This window comes from Delphinus delphis, chromosome 16 (genome assembly GCF_949987515.2).
Source record: "Delphinus delphis chromosome 16, mDelDel1.2, whole genome shotgun sequence".
Classification (NCBI taxonomy): Eukaryota; Metazoa; Chordata; class Mammalia; order Artiodactyla; family Delphinidae; genus Delphinus; species Delphinus delphis.
In genome coordinates, this window is record NC_082698.1 from 8,916,266 (window position 1) to 8,934,253 (window position 17,988).

The window sequence follows — 17,988 nt, forward strand, 5'->3', positions numbered from 1 at the left end:
ACTTATTTTGACATATTTCTCCTCCTTTTTTCCTCCCTAATAAGAGTAACTGAGCCCTCCTTTGGTCTAAATGTACTCAGTGCCCATGAACTCAGGCTCAGCTGCAGGCAAACCTTCAGTTCAGTGCCTGGAGTATCCCACGGACGTGCTCCCAAGTCCATTTTCCTTCTCCAGGGCCAGGAGTGCTGGAGGCTTTCCCTTTGAATGTTCTTCTTCTTCCCTCCCACCCCCAGTCAGCACCACTGGGCATTTCCTGACTCCTTCTAGCTTCCTGAGCTTGCCTCCTTGCTTGTTCTTAAGATTTTGATTCCCTTTTACCCCACATCTTAAAGCCAGTACCTGACGATTCTTGGCTCCAGGTCTCATCTCATCCTTCCCTTGTCAAGAATAAAAACGTTGGGGGGGGACTTCCCTGGCGGTCCAGTGGTTAGGACCCCGTGCTTCTACTGCAGGGGTCTCGGGTTTGATCCCTGGTCAGGGAACTAAGATCCCGCGTGCTGTGCAGCGTGGCTGAAAACAAAAGAATAAAAGCATTGGACTCCTTTCCTCAGAGTACCTGCACCTCTACCCAAAGGCTATCAGCTGCTTTTAGGATAAAGCTGGACGGGAAAAGGGGGCAGAGCCTCCACTTTCTCTCTGGTCTTGAACCTGACCTCCCAGTCAAGGCTGAGAAGCAGAAGCTTTGCTTCAGATACCACATGCCTGGTTCATACGCTGGGAATGGCTGTGGTGGTATCCAGCTCTGCTTTCCTTGTGTCAGGAACCAAATCTTAGAACTAACAACCTATATGAAGATGTGGCAACAGAAGCAATTTTAAAACTAGATAAAGGAGTTTAACTTATTTCATCACAGTTCCAAGAATTTGGCAAGTTGTCTCGGAGCATTTCAGAATGATGTATTCTGCAAGTATTGTACGGATATTCTCAATGTTAGTACTGCACTTAGACAAGGGCAAGGGGACCTGCTGCCCCAGGCCCTGCGTTTCATAAACACACAACAGTCCCTGTATTCACTGGGATCTGGTGCTCATGCTGGCACATGGTGGCCTGAGCCCTAAGCATCCATTCTCATGACTAACACCTTTCAAGTCATGGGGGACCACATCTCCTCTGCCCAAAGTGCCTGAAACAAAAGGAGCCTGAATCCTGACGAGGACAATATCAGAGAGAGAGACTGCTTTGGAGGTGAGGAGGATTTGCTTAGGGAAAAGACAAATTCACCAACTTGTCAAATCCTTCCTCTTGGAAAACAAGAGTGGGATAGATCCTTGCATAACCAATGATCATTTCCCAAAGCAGAGCTTCCCTTTTCTGGCTTCTCTGTGTTCCAATGGACAGTTCCAGAAGTTCCCATGAATTGGCATAGCTTTCCAACAGTTTTACATGGTGGCTGACAACATTTTGTAATACTAATAATTCACATGACTTTTAACTTTATGTACGTATGTCTACATGTAACATGTATGGCATGTGACACCAATTCATTACATTAACTGATGGACACTGAATACTAGAATTGTGAATGATCTTTTTTATAAAAAGTATTTAATAACTAATTGAAATTTCAAAAATCAAAATTAAGTTTTATTTAAATAACAAAAAATTTATATAAGTTGGAATTTTATTTGGCCTGTAAAATTTATTTATTTGTTTTTTATTTTTGTCTGTGTTGGCTCTTCGTTGCTGCGCAGGCTTTCTGTAGTTGCAGCGAGCGGGGGCTACTCTTCGTTGTGGTGCACGGGCTTCTCATTGATGTGGCTTCTCTTGTTGCGGAGCACGGGCTCTAGGCGTGTGGGCTCAGTAGTTGTGGTGCGAGGGCTTAGTAGTTGCAGCACACAGGCTTAGTTGCTCCACAGCATGTGGGATCTTCCCAGACCTGGAACTGAACCCGAGTCCCCTGCATTGGCAGGCAGATTCCCAACCACTGCACCACCAGGGAAGTCCCTGGCCTTTTAATATTAATAATTTTGAGTACTTTAAAAGAAAAATAACTTTTGGAAACAGATGAAGAAGAATTTAAATTTTAAACTTTGCCTTAACTTCAACTTACATTTTTTATGAAGGTGCATTCTTTAATTAATTAATTTCACCCTCTTTATTAATTAAAAAAGTAATTACTGATTAAAACAATAAGACTAGGGGAGTTCCCTGGTGGCCTAGTGGTTAGGATTCTGGACTTTCACTGCTGTGGCCCAGGGTTCAATCCCTGGTCAGGGAACTGAGATCCTGCAAGCCATGTGGGTCAGCCAAAACTTAATTAATTAATTAATTAATTAAAAAAAAACCCAACGAGACCATAGCTGGGCCTCCGGTGGTAGGCTAGCCCCAGGCCCAGGGACATCAGGGCCTGGCCTCCTCACCTTCAGAGAACACGTGCAGAAATGCTGGCGGGGGAGATGTTCTCTCTTACACAGGGCATGCTGAAATTACTGTGGGAAACCCATAAAGTGAGGTAGTAAAAATGCAAGAGGAAATAGGGGCCAGAAAAATGTTAGAAGTTAAGGGCATAGGACAATTTCAGAAGAATATAAGAGGAAAATGAGTCTTGAGAGAAATTACAGAAAAGCCTCAAAACCAACCCACCTATCTGAGAGCACTCTCTTCCGGATGGTACCAAGGAAGCATGAGGATTTCTTTCAAGAGATATTCCCTTCAGATGCCTGTGGACTCTTCTGACTTTTGCATAATCACATGAAGCTCCTTCCTCTAAGGGGCCAGTGGTGAACACTACAGTATTGGATTTGGATTCAGCTTCTTCTTCATCTACATTATTAGTCAGAGATGAAGAAATAAACTTGTTTTGAAATTTTTACTCTTCCAGAGATTGCCCTGGATTGCTGAAGCCCAGTGGAAATTTCAGACCAAAACATCTGCTGGAATGAGGCAAGCATTTGTATAAACTTAGGGGCAACTGAGGTGAGAAGTGTGTTAACCCCAAGACAGCATGAATGTCCACCAAAGGATGCCTTCTTAGAACACGACAGTAGATGAACGGAGCCTACATTTTTTAATGCTGAAAAAACAACATCCATGCCTTTCTGTATCTAGCCAGTTTTTTTTTGTATAACTTTTTTTTAATTGGAGTATAGTTGCTTTACAACATTGTGTTAGTTTCTGCTTTACAACGAAGTCAATCAGCTATATGTATACATATATCCCCTCCCTCTTGGACCTCCCTCCCACTACCACCCCCCAATCCCACCCACCTAGGTCATCACAGGGCACTGAGCTGAGCTCCCTGCGCTATACAGTTTCCCACTAGCTATCTGTTTTACACATGGTAGTGTATATATGTCAATCCCAATCTCCCAATTCATCCCCCTCCACCTCCCCCTCCCATGTCCACATGTCCGTTCTCTACGTCTGCATCTCTATTCCTGCTCTACAAATAAGTCAGAAAGAGAAAAACAAATACCATATATTAGCATATATATGTGGAACCTAGAAAAATGGTACAGATGAATCTAGCCAGCTTTTAATGTTGGTACATTTCTGGGCTTCCCTGGTGGCGCAGTGTTTGAGAATCTGCCTGCCAGTGCAGCGGACACGGGTTCGAGCCCTGGTCTGGGAAGATCCCACATGCCATGGAGCAACTAGGCCTGTGAGCCACAACTACTGAGTCTGCACGTCTGGAGCTTGTGCTCCGCAACAAGAGAGGCTGCGACAGTGAGAGGCCCGCGCACCGCGATGAAGAGTGGCCCCTGCTCGCCGCAACTAGAGAAAGCCCATGCACAGAAATGAAGACCCAACACAGCCAATAAATAAATAAATAAAATTTAAAAAATAAATTTAATGTTGGTATGTTTCAATCTGAGTAATTCCCAAGACTTCTTGCCCATTGGACAAGTGCAGGGTTGTTTCAGTCTCAAAAATGCCCTGTATTACAAAATACATTTAAAATGAGCTTAGCAGCAATCAATACGTGTATCCTTAGCCTTTGTCTACTTGGAAAAATCAATTGGGTTGAAAAGATGGAGTATTAATGTGCAAAGGAACTGTACATACATTATACAGTGATAGGTTTCTGTTGTATGACTGAGTGCAAAATAAGGCAAGGGGGCTTCCCTGGTGGTGCAGTGGTTGAGAATCCGCCTGCCGATGCAGGGGACACGGGTTCGTGCCCCGGTCTGGGAAGATCCCACATGCCGCGGAGCGGCTGGGCCCGTGAGCCATGGCCGCTGAGCCTGCGCGTCCAGAGCCTGTGCTCTGCAACCGGAGAGGCCACAACGGTGAGAGGCCCGCATACCGCAAAAAAAAAAAAAAAAAGACTAGAAGTTATTCTAAAACACAGTGAGGACGTTAGTGTGGAGGATAGAAGAGCTGCAATCGTGGAATCTTGATAAATGGTAGAATTTCCACTTATGGGAAAAGAAACCAAGAGTCAGCCAAAAGTAGACATTTTGTCAAAAAGTAAAGGAAGCAGAATCTTAGAAGTGGGGTATCCAAAGCTATGTTCGGAATGGATATAATCAGCCACGAATTAAGGGTAAAAAGATAACTTTAAGAACATGGTTGAAACTCACTGACAAAAGTGAACGTCAAGCAAAAAGGGATTAAAGGATCAGGCGATGAGTACGAGGGGTTGGTGCAGGGAGAATGGAGCAGCGGCTCACGGAAGCTTATCCTTTAAGGATGGGGAGACCCGAGCACTTCTGTAGATTGAGGCAAGGAGCCAATCGGGCTAGACAGGTTACAAATGAAATTCAGAGAGAATAATAATAACCTGAGTTCCTAGGGGAGGTCTTCTTTTCTTTTTTTTTTTGGTGTGACACCCTGACTGACCAACTTGAGTAAAATCAGACTTAGGAGGCACTACTTTCATCATGGGCTGGCAAACTTTTCTTTACGCCTCGTGGGCAAGAGGCAAAATTAAGGAGATTATGCACATATTTACATACCATTTAAAACGTTAAAAAAAAAATCTAGTTTGCAGGTCACAGGCCCTAGTTTTGCTCACCCAATTTAAACCTGGGTCCTTGGACTTGAGATGTTTTGAAATTTATTTTTCTTGTCCAAGAAAATATTATGTTTCAATACCTCAGATTGAATCACATAAAATCAAATTACAACTAAAGACAAGATGCTAATCCCAGGGCCAGTGCAGATGGTCCAGTTCATACCCGAGTATGCGCCCAACCCAACCCAACCCGGGGAAGTCCCCGCTCAGCAAAGCAAGACACACACTGCTTTCCGTGGGAGGGTCTTTCAACGTGGTCAGTGCTATTTACCCACAGAGGTCAAACCTTCAAGGGCTTAGGTGTCAGCCCCCTTTTCTGTCCTCTCTGTGTCAGTCTTTGTCTCCCGTGTGGCCGAATGGAGCTGCCTACGTGGCTGTGGCTATTTGAGAAAAGCAGAAAAGTTGGTTAAAGGGGAATTGATGCACAAGAGTGAAAATTTTCCATAACCCTATACACAGCTTTAATTTATTTTCAATTACACAAGATTATATTTACTTTATTACAATTGCACAATATTATGAAATTATAAAAATTCAAACAATCTAGATGATGCCAACGACTCTCATGCCGTCTTCTTGGCCCCCACTCCCCGCGCAGCCCTCAGTGTGGTGACTGTATTTTCCCAGTTTATTCTAAGAATTTATATACATGCTTGGACTTACAGAAATATATAGATTTGTACTGTTCTCCACAAATCTTATGTGATTTGTTATTTTCTTAAACAATATAAGCTGGTGATGATTTAACCTCAGAACATGGGTCTTATTCTTTTAAACTGCTGCACAGGATCGCGTAGTGTGTATGTCCATGATTTATATATTCTCCTACCTAGCCATTTCTAATTTTTCACTACTACAAACTATGCTGTCCTTAAGGTCCCTGACATGCCTTCTTGTCCATCCTCCCAGAAGCACTGACTAAAACAGCTCAGTTTCCCATACTTTTATTGACAATTTGTAATTTATATCTTTATTTTCTAATTAACCAAGGTTATTTAAAGTTATGATGAGTTTTTTTGCATCCTATATTTTGGTTATTTACTTCTCACGGTGTACAGTGAATGTTGCCTGTAAGTCTGTCTTTTTGGAGTTTGTAGAAGTTTCCTTTGTGGCAAAATTCTAGATTAGACAATTCATTTGCATTTGAAAAGAAAAAGTTTTCTCTCTCTCTCTCTCTATATATATATATATCAAACTTGTTAATTATGCTACCCAACCCCTCTCTATCTGTTCTTACCATTTCCTACTTGACTTGTTGATTTCTAAGTCAGAGGCTGTGATTATGGCTTTGTCAATGTTTTCACTGTATTTTTATTTTTTGTTTTGTTGTATATAGTTCCTAACCATGTTGTTAGAGACATAAACTTCATGATTATTGGAACTTCTTGGTGAAGTCTTCCTGTTTTATTATGAGATATCCTTTTTTTGTCCTTTAAAATTATTTTTGCCTTTAATTCAGCTTTTTAAAAAAAAATAAATTATTTATTTTTGGCTGCGTTGGGTCTTCATTGCTGCGTCCTGGCTTTCTCTAGTTGCGGCGAGCGGGGGCTACTCTTCATTGTGGTGCACGGGCTTCTCATTGCAGTGGTTTCTCTTGTTGCGGAGCATGGGCTCTAGGCACGCGGGCTTCAGTAGTTGTGGCTCACAGGCTCAGTAGTTGTGGCTCATGGACTCTAGAGTGCAGGCTCAGTAGTTGCAGCACACAGGCTTAGTTGCTCCGTGGCAATGTGTTCCCTGCATTGGCAGGCGGATTCTTAACCACTGCGCCACCAGGGAAGCCCCTAATTCAGTTTTTTTTTTTTTTTTTCCTAATTCAGTTTTGATTGCTGTTCCTGCTTTCCTTTTAGTAGCATTTGTATGGTCTTTTTCCTTCTCTTTATCTCAACTTTCCTGTGCTGCTTTTTTTAGGTGTTTCTAATGTTATGTAGCTGGGATTTAAATCTTCCTTTTGTGCCATCTTGACATCTTTTATTTCGAACAGGTGAGTTTAACCCATTTATACCTATAAGTCCTACCATGTTTGACTATATTCCTGCCTTATTTTGTTTTACACTTTCCACGATTTCTTTGGGAAAAAAAAAGTTTTGTAAAGTTAGGTTTTTTCCCCTGTATAATGTGAGCTATCCATACAAGTGATGGCAAGTCAAACATCCTACAGCCACACCCACTCAGATCTGCATCCTGCTTGTCTTTCTTCCTACCTCAGGGTGGCTTTTTGATGGCTGTGATGGAGATGATTTTTTTTTTGGTGGGGTGGTATTTCCGTAATTCCCTTTTCAGTACTTTTCTCATCCCTCTACTGCAGTGGTCCACAGCCTTTTTGGCACCAGGGACTGGTTTTGTGGAAGACAGTTTTTCCACGGACGTGGGGTAGGGGCATGGTTTCAGGATGATTCAAGTGCATTACATTTACTGTGCACTTTATTTCTATTATTACATTGTAATATATAATGAAACAGTTATACAACTCACCATAATACTGACAGGAGGTGGAGCTCAGGCGGTAGTGTGAGCAATGGGGAGTGGCTATAAATACAGATGAAGCTTTGCTCACTCACCTGCCTTTCCCCACCCCCCCGGCTGTGCGGCCCTGTTCCTAACAGACCAAGGACCGGTATCAGTCCATGGCCCAGGGGTTGGGGACCCCTGCTCTACTGCATCTTCCTACTGCCCTATCCACCTACTCTCCCATTCTTTCTCTGAGAACACAGTTGATCCCACCACATCTATTTATTTCTTTTACAGGCCATGTTCTCAGCTAGCTTCTCTGCTTTAAAAGATCTGAAACAATCCTGAAGAATTATTAGCTAATAAAGGGCTAGTTGGCAGTGGCATTTTATCAGAAGACTCCTGAAAATTAACAAAACTTAAAGACCCAAAGGAATGAATCTGGGAGGGCCTTCATCAGCCAGACTGCCCAAGTTTGAATCACTTCTGTCATGTATCAATAAGCAATTCATTTCCCTCTTCATGCCTCAGTCTCCTTGCCTTTACAATAGGCTAACAAGAGCACCTACTCTATAGGGCTATGAGTTACTATGTGTCAAGAGCATAGAATAATGGCTGGCACATGATAAGAGCTCAAGAGAGCTTAGCGCTATTTTTATCATTCTAACAGATCTAAAGAAATACTTTTGCATAAGGTTGGCCTTGGTGGTTTTCTATGTGTGAAGATACAACAATGAGAACAGAAGAAAGACACCTGACATAAATACATTTTGATAAGAATCTGGTCTTACTCATCTTTGCATGGCAGCTTGGAGCCCATGGCACCTTGGGCCCCTGCTCGGTGCAGGTCACTGAATGACTGCTCGGCACAGGTCACTGAATGACTGCTCGGCACAGGTCACTGAATGACCAATGAAAACAGGGACTAACACCTAGATTTCTAAAATAATGTAGGAAATAATGGGGAACAGATAGGCTGAAATCTCCTATAAGGTTAGACAATAGTGTATTACTGAGTAAAAGGTTCAACGATATAAAATTTCCAGAAGTACTACTATAAACATGGGCATAAATATCATCTAGATAAGAGCTATACTGTGAAGAGGTGACCTCTCTATCGAAGAGCTGCTTATTTTGTTTTTTAAAAAAGGGAGTCCCTCTGGTAAAATTTTATTTAGCATCAAGAATTTAAAGTTAAATTATAAGACCTCTTCCCTGAAAACAAACAAAATTGGTTTACATGAGAGTCAAGCTATCAGCCTGGTAAACAGAGGTGTTGTGTCTATCTTGCAGGAAGGTTACACTATTTTCTTACTTCTTCTGTATGTATAACAAACAATTTTGCTTTATTAGAGTAGCAAAAGTCTCCAGTTAGTGCTTTATTTTTTCATTCTCCATAGAATACTGATTTTGTAACACTGATTACAGTCTGATACGTACCATTACAACAAAAGTTTCACTTTGTGAAAGATCAGCAAAAATACATCAGCAAGGATATAACTAGTGCATTTACTAAAACACATCATAATCATAAAACCAAGTGATCACACACAATAATCTTTACATTTGACATACCAGCTACATCCTAGGAGAGCCAGTGTGTTTGGCAGGTGATTGATATATGTAAGTAACGACACTGATCAATCTTAACACTTCTGAAATGTTAATTCTTTATCAGTTAAACCTAAAATAAATCAATAGAGTATTGAAACATAACAAGGATGAAATCCAAAATCTGTTGAACAGCGACAGCAGTAGACAGTAGGAAGAGCACTGAATTGGGACCTAGTACATTTGGATCCTTGTCTTATCTTTGGCCTTGGATGACCTTGGGCAAGTATTCTGGGTTACATGAATCCTTCACTCTTAAATGAGAGAGTTGGCTGGATGGTTCTCTAAACTCTTTCTAGACTTAGCTTTCCATAATTCTAAAATCTTTGACACCAATTTATTTTTGTGTTGTAAAGTGAAACGTCTAACAATACTACCTTGGCAGTTGGGTTGAGTCCAGCTCTGCCACACAAATACGACTTGTTGCTTGTGTTCAAGTCTCTTCCTTCTGAGCCCCTGACAGCCCTATCCTCAAATTAACGAACAGTAATGACAGGTTTCAGGAGGTAAACAAGCTCGTCCTCCACTAGACACAAACTCAAGACCCCCAAAGTCATGGTTATTAAGAGAAGCTATAATGGAAGAACTATGGGGACAACCCACAACATCCTCTTTGGTAAACGGTACAATAACACAATTCAGTAATAGAAGGCAGGTACAGATATTAATTACAGTACATAATTAATTTTCAACTGTTATTTGTGAACCTGTACAAAAAATATACACACAATTAGAACTGTATCAATATGAACTATAAATTCAAGGTCTAGATGTACATGGGAGCCTCTCTCATGCTACTAACCTGAAAGAGGCTTATTGTAGTTTCACGTGTTTGTAACTCTACAGGAGGAAGCTAGGATTCTTTTTACTAACCGTTGGCTTCTATTCCGTTACCTGAAAAGCCCACCTCTCTCGCATAATCACAGAAATTAAAGATGTCCAAGCCCCCCTTTAGGGCATTTCCTCCAACCCCTACTTTCCTTATCAGATTACTGTCTTTTTGTTCTAAAACACTGAATGACTGGCTTCCATCAGCCCTATCTGAAAATCAAGTAGACTTTCTCTCTTTTGACCTAAGGTCTAAATTTGTCCGTATTTCTTCCTAATATTTTAATGTAATTCCTGTCTCAATCGTATTTACACAATTCTGAATATTTAACTATGGTATCCATTATAGAAATTAACCCAATTCAATGAACATGAATGCGCAAAGCAAAATTACTTTGAAAATGTCAAGTTTTCTTAATAAGCATTATCCTTTCATTAAAGTACTAAAGTGCTTCCCTTTTGACAGCAGTGATTACTTTAAGCAACTGTATGAGCCTTGAAACATTTTCCAACACCTCTAACCCATGCCCCCTTCCAGAAAATATAAAACACTCACCTTTCACTGTCCTCCTCCCTCCTGAGGGGACTGAGGACCTGTACCCTACAAGGTCTCTCTGATTGAGAATCCCTGATACTGAAGAAATGGCATCGCCAGCCGTCTATTATGTTGAGCTTTGCCTTTCCATAATTTGACTGTAAAACAACAGATTTATTTTTGCCTTCCCAGAAATGTCATTTTTTCTATTACCAAATATGCTTTTTGAACTCCACAGCTCCCTTCTATCCCTCATTCCTTACAAGATTTTAATACACTTCTTTATGGGGACAAGACATCTCCTCTTGAGAATCACTGAACCAAAATATAATTTCTGAATTACTATTCATGATAAAGCTCAATAACTAAGTTTGAGAAAACAGTATTCAATTTAAAGACAGAAAAAAATAGATATTACAATATTGAGTATATTCTAATTATTAAACAAAATTATTTAAATTTCATACTTGAAAACTAATGTAGAGACTTGTTTTTAAAATGATCTACTGGGGCTTCCCTGGTGGCGCAGTGGTTGAGAGTCCGTCTGCCGATGCAGGGGACACGGGTTCGTGCCCCGGTCCGGGAAGATCCCACATGCCGCGGAGCGGCTGGGCCTGTGAGCCATGGCCGCTGAGCCTGCGCGTCCGGAGCCTGTGCTCCGCAACAGGAGAGGCCACACAACAGTGAGAGGCCCACGTACCGCAAAAAAAAAAAAAAAAAAAAAAAAAAGATCTACTGAAACCATAATGAAATGCACCTTTCATACCATAATGAAATGCACCTTTCATACTGGTCAATTATAGTGGCAAATTATATTGCTTTCCTTTGTTGAAATGCTTTCTTTGATTATATAAACTACAGAGTTATACCCTCCATTTTCCACTCATTTTCAGATATTCAGAACTAAAACTTTTAGATTTTTCTAAATAAATTTTTATCAGTTGCTACCTAGTTTAGCAACTTAGAATCGAATCTTATTTCTTCTATAGAATTGCCAACTATCACAAACGTCTCTCTGACTGATGCACAATGACAGGGATATAAAATACCCATGTCTGCAAGAAATACTTATATTGTCTTTATTTTTCCAAATTCCAATACAGTGAAATTCTATATACCCTGAAGCTAAAATGATAATGCACATAGAGTTTTAAAAATAGTTTTGGAGAAAATATGGATGTATTTCTTCCCAAAATTTAAAAATGATTTTCTGCACCTAAGTTAAGCAGATTGGAAAGAGGAGACAGGAAAGGTCTACCTCCAGATCCAAGGTGAAGGGCCTAAATAAAATCGTTCAATGCAGCCCCCAACAAGGCACAATAGTTTAAAATTTTACACCAGTGACACCAGGGAGGGGTCCTACTCCCGTGGCTGTCAGTATTCTGAATCTATGCGCTTTGCAATGGTGTTCAGCTGCATATTTGAAGTTCCTTCATATATCGTACCTTAAACAAAGGGGAAAAAAGGAACAATTAGGAGTGGAGATGTGGTTAAGGGTCTATACAAGAAACAGCTCTGCAAACATTACCTCTGCATTTACTGTAAAACTTTACCAGGAATACTGTCCAATGTCCCCTGAATATGGTACTATTTGACAAGGTAATTCTGCCTAAGAGATAACAATTTTCTATTTGGTTTACAGATTTCCAGAATCAGTATTAAACAGCTGGAAGTTTTTTGTTCCTCAACTATCAACACACGAGCCTGGATGGTTCCTCAGGAACAGGCAGCTTTCATAACTGCTGTTTCTATTTTCCTACCTGGCAGTGGAGCAGCGGAATGCTCAGGCTTGGGCAGGCACTTAGTGTCTAAAACTAGAACTGAGCTTCAAGCAACAGCATTAAACTAATAGAAAATATTAACATTTTTAGTAAAAGAAAAATTAAGACAGTAGATTTTGTTGTGGTTTCACTGAAAGGCCTTCAGAGGCCTTGGGGCATTTAAAAAGGAAATTTGATGTTTTAAAATATATATATAAAAATCTATTTTTTTGAAGGAAGAAGTAGGGGAAAACAACCCAGCCACAAGAAAAGGAGAGCCAATAAACATAATAACTGAAGAGATTAAAATTGCCTTTGCCTACGTACCAGTAGTTAAAAAAATCAAACAGATACAACAGACTACAGAGTCAAAACAAAATAAATGTAAAAACTCTGTTTACCAATCTTCGCATCTCGGAAGTATTTTTCCACGGGGTAATTTTTGGTGTAGCCTACTCCTCCCATCCAGTCGATACATTTGCCAGTTATTAGGCCCGCAATCTACCAAAAAGCAGCAGCAAATCACATGTTGAAGCCACATAACTTATGCATTACAAACACTCTTGTAGAATATTCTTAGTAACGTGGATTCACTGTTATTGGCAGTTGGAAGGATTGAAGTCATTTTATAAATTAGCATTTCTCCTTAGTCCCATTCTCTATACATACCATTTATGTAAAATACCCTATTAGTTCACAAAACTCTTATTTTCTTAAGAAAATTAGGGTATTTGTTTAGACTCATACTTGTCAACAGGTATCATTTACTCAGCAAATGTTAATCAAGGGCCTTCTTATGTCACCCACTCTGCCAGCCACAATGGTGAGGGGTGGCCAGTCACTCACTGCCCTTTTGGTCCTGCTGGTCATTCAGAGAGACAGAGATTGAATAGCAATCACCGAAACTGAAAAACTCTATGGGGCAAGAGAAGAGCCTGCTAGGGAAGCTGCCGTGACTTAGATGGAGGATAGGTGAGGAAATTACAGCCTCGCTGAGAACTAAAGGGTGAGTTAGGGGACATTTCAAGCTGAGGAATGACACGTGGAAAGCCTCCAAGGGGAAAATGGGTTCGTCAGCCTCAAGGGCCTGAGGACCAATGGGCTGGGATCGGGGTGACCTGTAAAAAGGGAATGGGGTGCAGGCGGGTCGCACACGATGGTGAGCAGTTTGAATAACGTACTGGCCCCCAAAGATGTCCACAGGAGAATCCCCAGAAAGTGTAAATGTTCATCACCTACATGGCATAGAGACTTGCAGGTGTGATTAAGTTAAGAACCTTGAGATGGGGTGATGATCCCAGACTATCTGGGCCGGTCTCATATAATCCCAAGGGTCCTTATAAAGGAAAGAGGGAGGCAGAGAAGACGATGTAACCACGGACACAGAAAGCAGTCAGATCTGAACACCCTACACTGTTGGCTCTGAAGATGGAGGGAGGGGCTGTGAGTCCAAGAAACAGAGTTGGCTCTAGAAGCTGGAAAAGAAAAGAAAATGGATTCTCCCCTAGAGCCTCCAGAAAGGCAGCTCTGCTGACACGTTAATTTTATCCCAGTGAGACTCATTTCAGACGTCTCACCTCCAGAGCTGTGACATAATAGAACTGTACTGTCTTAGGCCACTACATTTTTGGTATTTGTTAAAAGTAGCAATAGGAACAAATAGAAAGGCCCCATTTGTTGTGAGGAGCCACTGAAGGGTTTAAAGCTGGAGCGTGGCATGGCCTCATGGACACCTTGAAAAGGGACACTGGATGGGAGAAAGCAACAGGGGAAAACAAGAGGCTAGAAGGTGAGTCCAGTGGTTTGATAAAGAAACGGCACAGCTTGGACTAGACAGGTGGCAGTACGAAGGGAGAGAAAAACAAATTCAAGAAATATTTAGGGGGCTTCCCTGGTGGCGCAGTGGTTGACAGTCCGCCTGCCGATGCAGGGGACATGGGTTCGTGCCCCGGTCCGGGAATATCCCACGTGCCACGGAGCAGCTGGGCCCGTGAGCCATGCCACTGAGCCTGCACGTCCGGCTCCACAACAGGAGAGGCCACAACAGTGAGAGGCCCGTGTACCGCAAAAAAAAAAAAAAAAGAAAGAAATATTTAGGGGGTTGAATCCTCAAAACTGAGGATGGATTCAACTGGGGGATGAGGGAAAGGAGGGTGTCAAGCAGACTCAGGTTTGCGACTGGGGTCGGGGGGAGGTGGGTAGGTAAAGCAGAAGCGGGATCTATTAGTCTGGAACTCAGAAGGGAGGCTGAGGCAGAAGATTAAATCTGGGGGCTGAAGATGTTAAATAAATATTTGAAGCCAGGGAATGACTAAGACGTACTGCCGAAGCTGGGAGAGAGCAGCCCAGTGATGAGGCTAAGTCTCCACCAAAGTCCAGTGTGTTACATGTAGAATGCATATGCATGAGCGAGAAGCATCAACACATGGACAGTCCCTTCTTGGGCATTCTTATTTCACATTATCTCCAGGGCATTCACTTCGTCCCAACCATCGTTCAGCTGAGGTTCATCCAGGGATTTACGGTGGGCCTTCTACCTGAACTGGGTGCCTCGGTTTCCATCTAAGAGCCTATGAAAACATGGAGACCTCACAGAATCAAAGCACCTCCCTATGGCAGCTTTACGTTTTTGCATTTCTGGTGTAGAAACTAGAAAGTTCATGTTATTTTACTTGAAAAACAAATGCATAACCAATATTTCTAAATGAAAAGGTTAATAAATAAATATCTTTAAAAAATAAAAAGACTGATTTTTTTTTCTTTTACCTCTGATGCATAGTACTTGGCCATAGATGATTCTTTAATGAATGGCCTTCCAGCTTCTAAAAGCCTTGCAGCGTTGTATGTGAGTAATCTTGCAGCTTCTAGCTGGGTAGCCATGTGAGCCACTTGGTGCTGGAGCCCCTGTAACATTCAGGCCCAAGGTAGAGAACTGTGATTTCTGAAAACAGCTCATTGTCGAAGTCCTGCCTGGATGTGGAACACTGACAGATTCAAAATATACCCGTCCAAAAATTCACATTCATTTCGCAAGAATAGTTTAAAATCTGCAATCTAAAATAAACCACTACAGGGACCTCCCTGGCGGTCCAGAGGTTAAGACTCTGTGCTCCCAACGCAGGGGGCCCGGGTTCAATCCCTGGTCGGGGGACTAAGATCCCACATGCCGCAACTTCTGAGCTGGCGCGCCGCAACGAAGACCCCGCGCAGCCACAATAAATGAGTGAATGAATGAATAAATAAATAAATAATATAATAAACCACTACGTGTATTGCTTCTTTAAAAAATTTCAAAGTTCAGGTAATTGTTAACTGCCAAGATTTAAAAAAATAAATGATCACAAAATTAGGTTTAAAATTTTGACTTATTTTTAATAATGTGTCAAACACTTGAAACATTTACCTGATTCTGAATCACCCTAGACGGTACAAAGTGTTATCTTTATTTTACAGATGAGGCAGTTGAGGATTGGAGAGGTGAGGTAACTAAAGCTAGTAATAGTAAGACAAAGAACCAGGATTTGAACCCAGGAAGTCTGACTACAGACCCCATGCCCTGGAACTCTGAAGCAGTGAGGAGACAGCTCCCAATTGCTCACCAAGGTATCCTGAATCATGCCATAGCCAGGCCTCAAGGATTACTGCTCTGCCCTTGGAGAAGGTCAAGGTAGGCACAAGTATATGCACCAAGATCTATTCCTTCCTCTCTGTGCCTCTCCCATTAAAATCCCCGAGGGGATTCCCTTACAGCTTTGTAACGAAGCTCTTCATTAATGGGAAGAGGGAGAGCACAGCACTATAGAAAGATGGTAATAATTATATACCTGAAAATCAAATATTCTTTTGCCAAATTGTTCCCTTTCTTTAATATATGGAATAGTGTGGTCAAAACATCCTTGAGCCAGTCCCAGCATCTGTTAAAAAAAAAAAAAATCAGAATTTCTTATTTTTTATAAGTTTATGCTCTTAATTATTCAAGTTATGAAGTTATGAAGTTATTCAAGTTATGAATGCTTTTTACAGGCAAATTGAAAAGTTGGGGTAGGGAAAGGACTAGAGATACCGAGATGGTGAGGTCTAATGTTAATGACCTTCATCCACTGCATTTATAGAACTTAAGTTCTAGTAATTGGGAGAAATTTTTTTTTTTTTTTTTTTTGCGGTACGCGGGCCTCTCACTGTTGTGGCCTCTCCCGTTGCGGAGCACAGGCTCCGGACGCGCAGGCTCAGCGGCCATGGCTCACGGGCCCAGCCGCTCCGCGGCATGTGGGATCTTCCCGGACCGGGGCACGAACCCGTGTCCCCTGCTTCGGCAGGTGGACTCTCAACCACTGCGCCACTGGGGAAGCCCTGGGAGAAAATGTGAGTAATTTCCTGTGAAGAAGAGCACATTTGATTCCAGGAGTTAATCTCCTGGTGTGGCTGTGCTCATGCACCCAGGTTACTTTTTGGGATTCTTCTCCCTTAGGCTTGAGTCTCCAGGCACAAAGTGAGCCTCAGAAATTTTGCTCAAAGACTGGCCTCAAAGACTGTAGAGTAGCTGCCTCTAGTCCTTCTAGAAGTCAAATGTGCAAGGTCACTTCTGGTCTTCTTTTGTATATGATCAGGATTAACAAGAGCTTTGGTGGGTAGGGCATCAGAACATAAAAGAGCAGGGTTTCTCAACGCTGGCAGCACATGAGAATCATCTCGGGGAGCTCAATAATGGGGGTGGTGGTGGTGAGTGTGGCCTAAACACCAGCATTCTAAAAACTCTTTAATGTTTTAATGCACAGCTAGAGCTGAGGATAACTGCACAGAGGAGCTGGTAAAAACATCAGTTTATACATTTCAAGAACTAATCAGGATGTGGTGACAGTTTTAGCTGGACTGTCTCATTGCAAACTAACCTCCGTAACAATTGAATGACTCAACCTTAGAAATTGTTTCTAAATTCTAACATTAGGTAGCCATTAAATCACTATCTAATTACAGATGGCCAAGAGGCACATGAAAAGCTGCTCAACATCACTAATGCAAATCAAAACTACAATGAGGGATCACCTCACACTGGTTGGAATGGGCATCATCAGAAAATCTACAAACAACAAATGCTGGAGAGGGTGTGGAGAAAAGGGAACCCTCTTGCACTGTTGGTGGGAATGTAAATTGATACAGCCACTATGGAGAACAGTAGGGATGTTCCTTAGAAAACTAAAGATAGAATTACCATATGACCCAGCAATCCCACACCTGGGCATATACCCAGAGAAAACCATAATTCAAAAAGACACATGCACCCCATGTTCATTGCAGCACTACTTACAATAGCCAGGTCATGGAAGCAACCTAAATGCCCATCGACAGACGAATGGATAAAGAAGTTGTGGTACATATATACAATGGAATATTACTCAGCCATAAAAAGGAACGAAATTGGGTCATTTGTAGAGAGATGGATGGACCTAGAGACTGTCATACAGAGTGAAGTAAGTCAGAAAGAGAAAAACAAATATTGTACATTAACACATATATGTGGAATCTAGAAAAATGGTACCGATGAACTGGTTTGCAAGGCAGAAACAGAGACACAGATGTATGTAGAGAACAAACGTAAGGACAACAAGGGTGGAAAGGGGAGGGTGGTGGTGGGATGAATTGAGAGATTGGGATTGACATGTATATACTAATATGTATAAAATAGATAACTAATAAAAAAAAATCACTATCTAATTATGCCAAACCATGTAGGTTTTAGAAAAAGGAAAAGAAAAATCAATAGTTAAAGCTTTTGGGGGAAATGCCCACAAACTTATCAATATTTCATTAGTGTTCATTCAAATTTTCCTTTAGCCTTTTATTTTGAACTT

General features: G+C 41.5%; 1 protein-coding gene across 5 annotated transcripts in view; it reads right to left on the reverse strand.

Annotated features, from left to right (window-relative positions):
- Positions 1-4,379: 4,379 nt before the first annotated feature.
- ACADSB (acyl-CoA dehydrogenase short/branched chain) overlaps positions 4,380-17,988 on the reverse strand; it is a 46,951-nt gene continuing 33,342 nt past the window's right edge. For 3 of the 5 annotated variants that reach the window (XM_060033895.1, XM_060033893.1, XM_060033891.1), the window contains 4 exons: positions 15,964-16,053; positions 14,906-15,043; positions 12,541-12,640; positions 8,896-11,824 (listed from right to left, as the gene is read on the reverse strand). In XM_060033895.1, coding sequence (XP_059889878.1) covers positions 11,754-11,824; positions 12,541-12,640; positions 14,906-15,043; positions 15,964-16,053 — 399 coding nt within the window. In that variant the 3' untranslated portion in view covers positions 8,896-11,753. Of the gene's footprint in view, positions 5,338-8,895; positions 11,825-12,540; positions 12,641-14,905; positions 15,044-15,963; positions 16,054-17,988 lie in introns of those variants that run through there. The other 2 variants (XR_009522385.1, XM_060033892.1) reach the window with 2 other exon arrangements.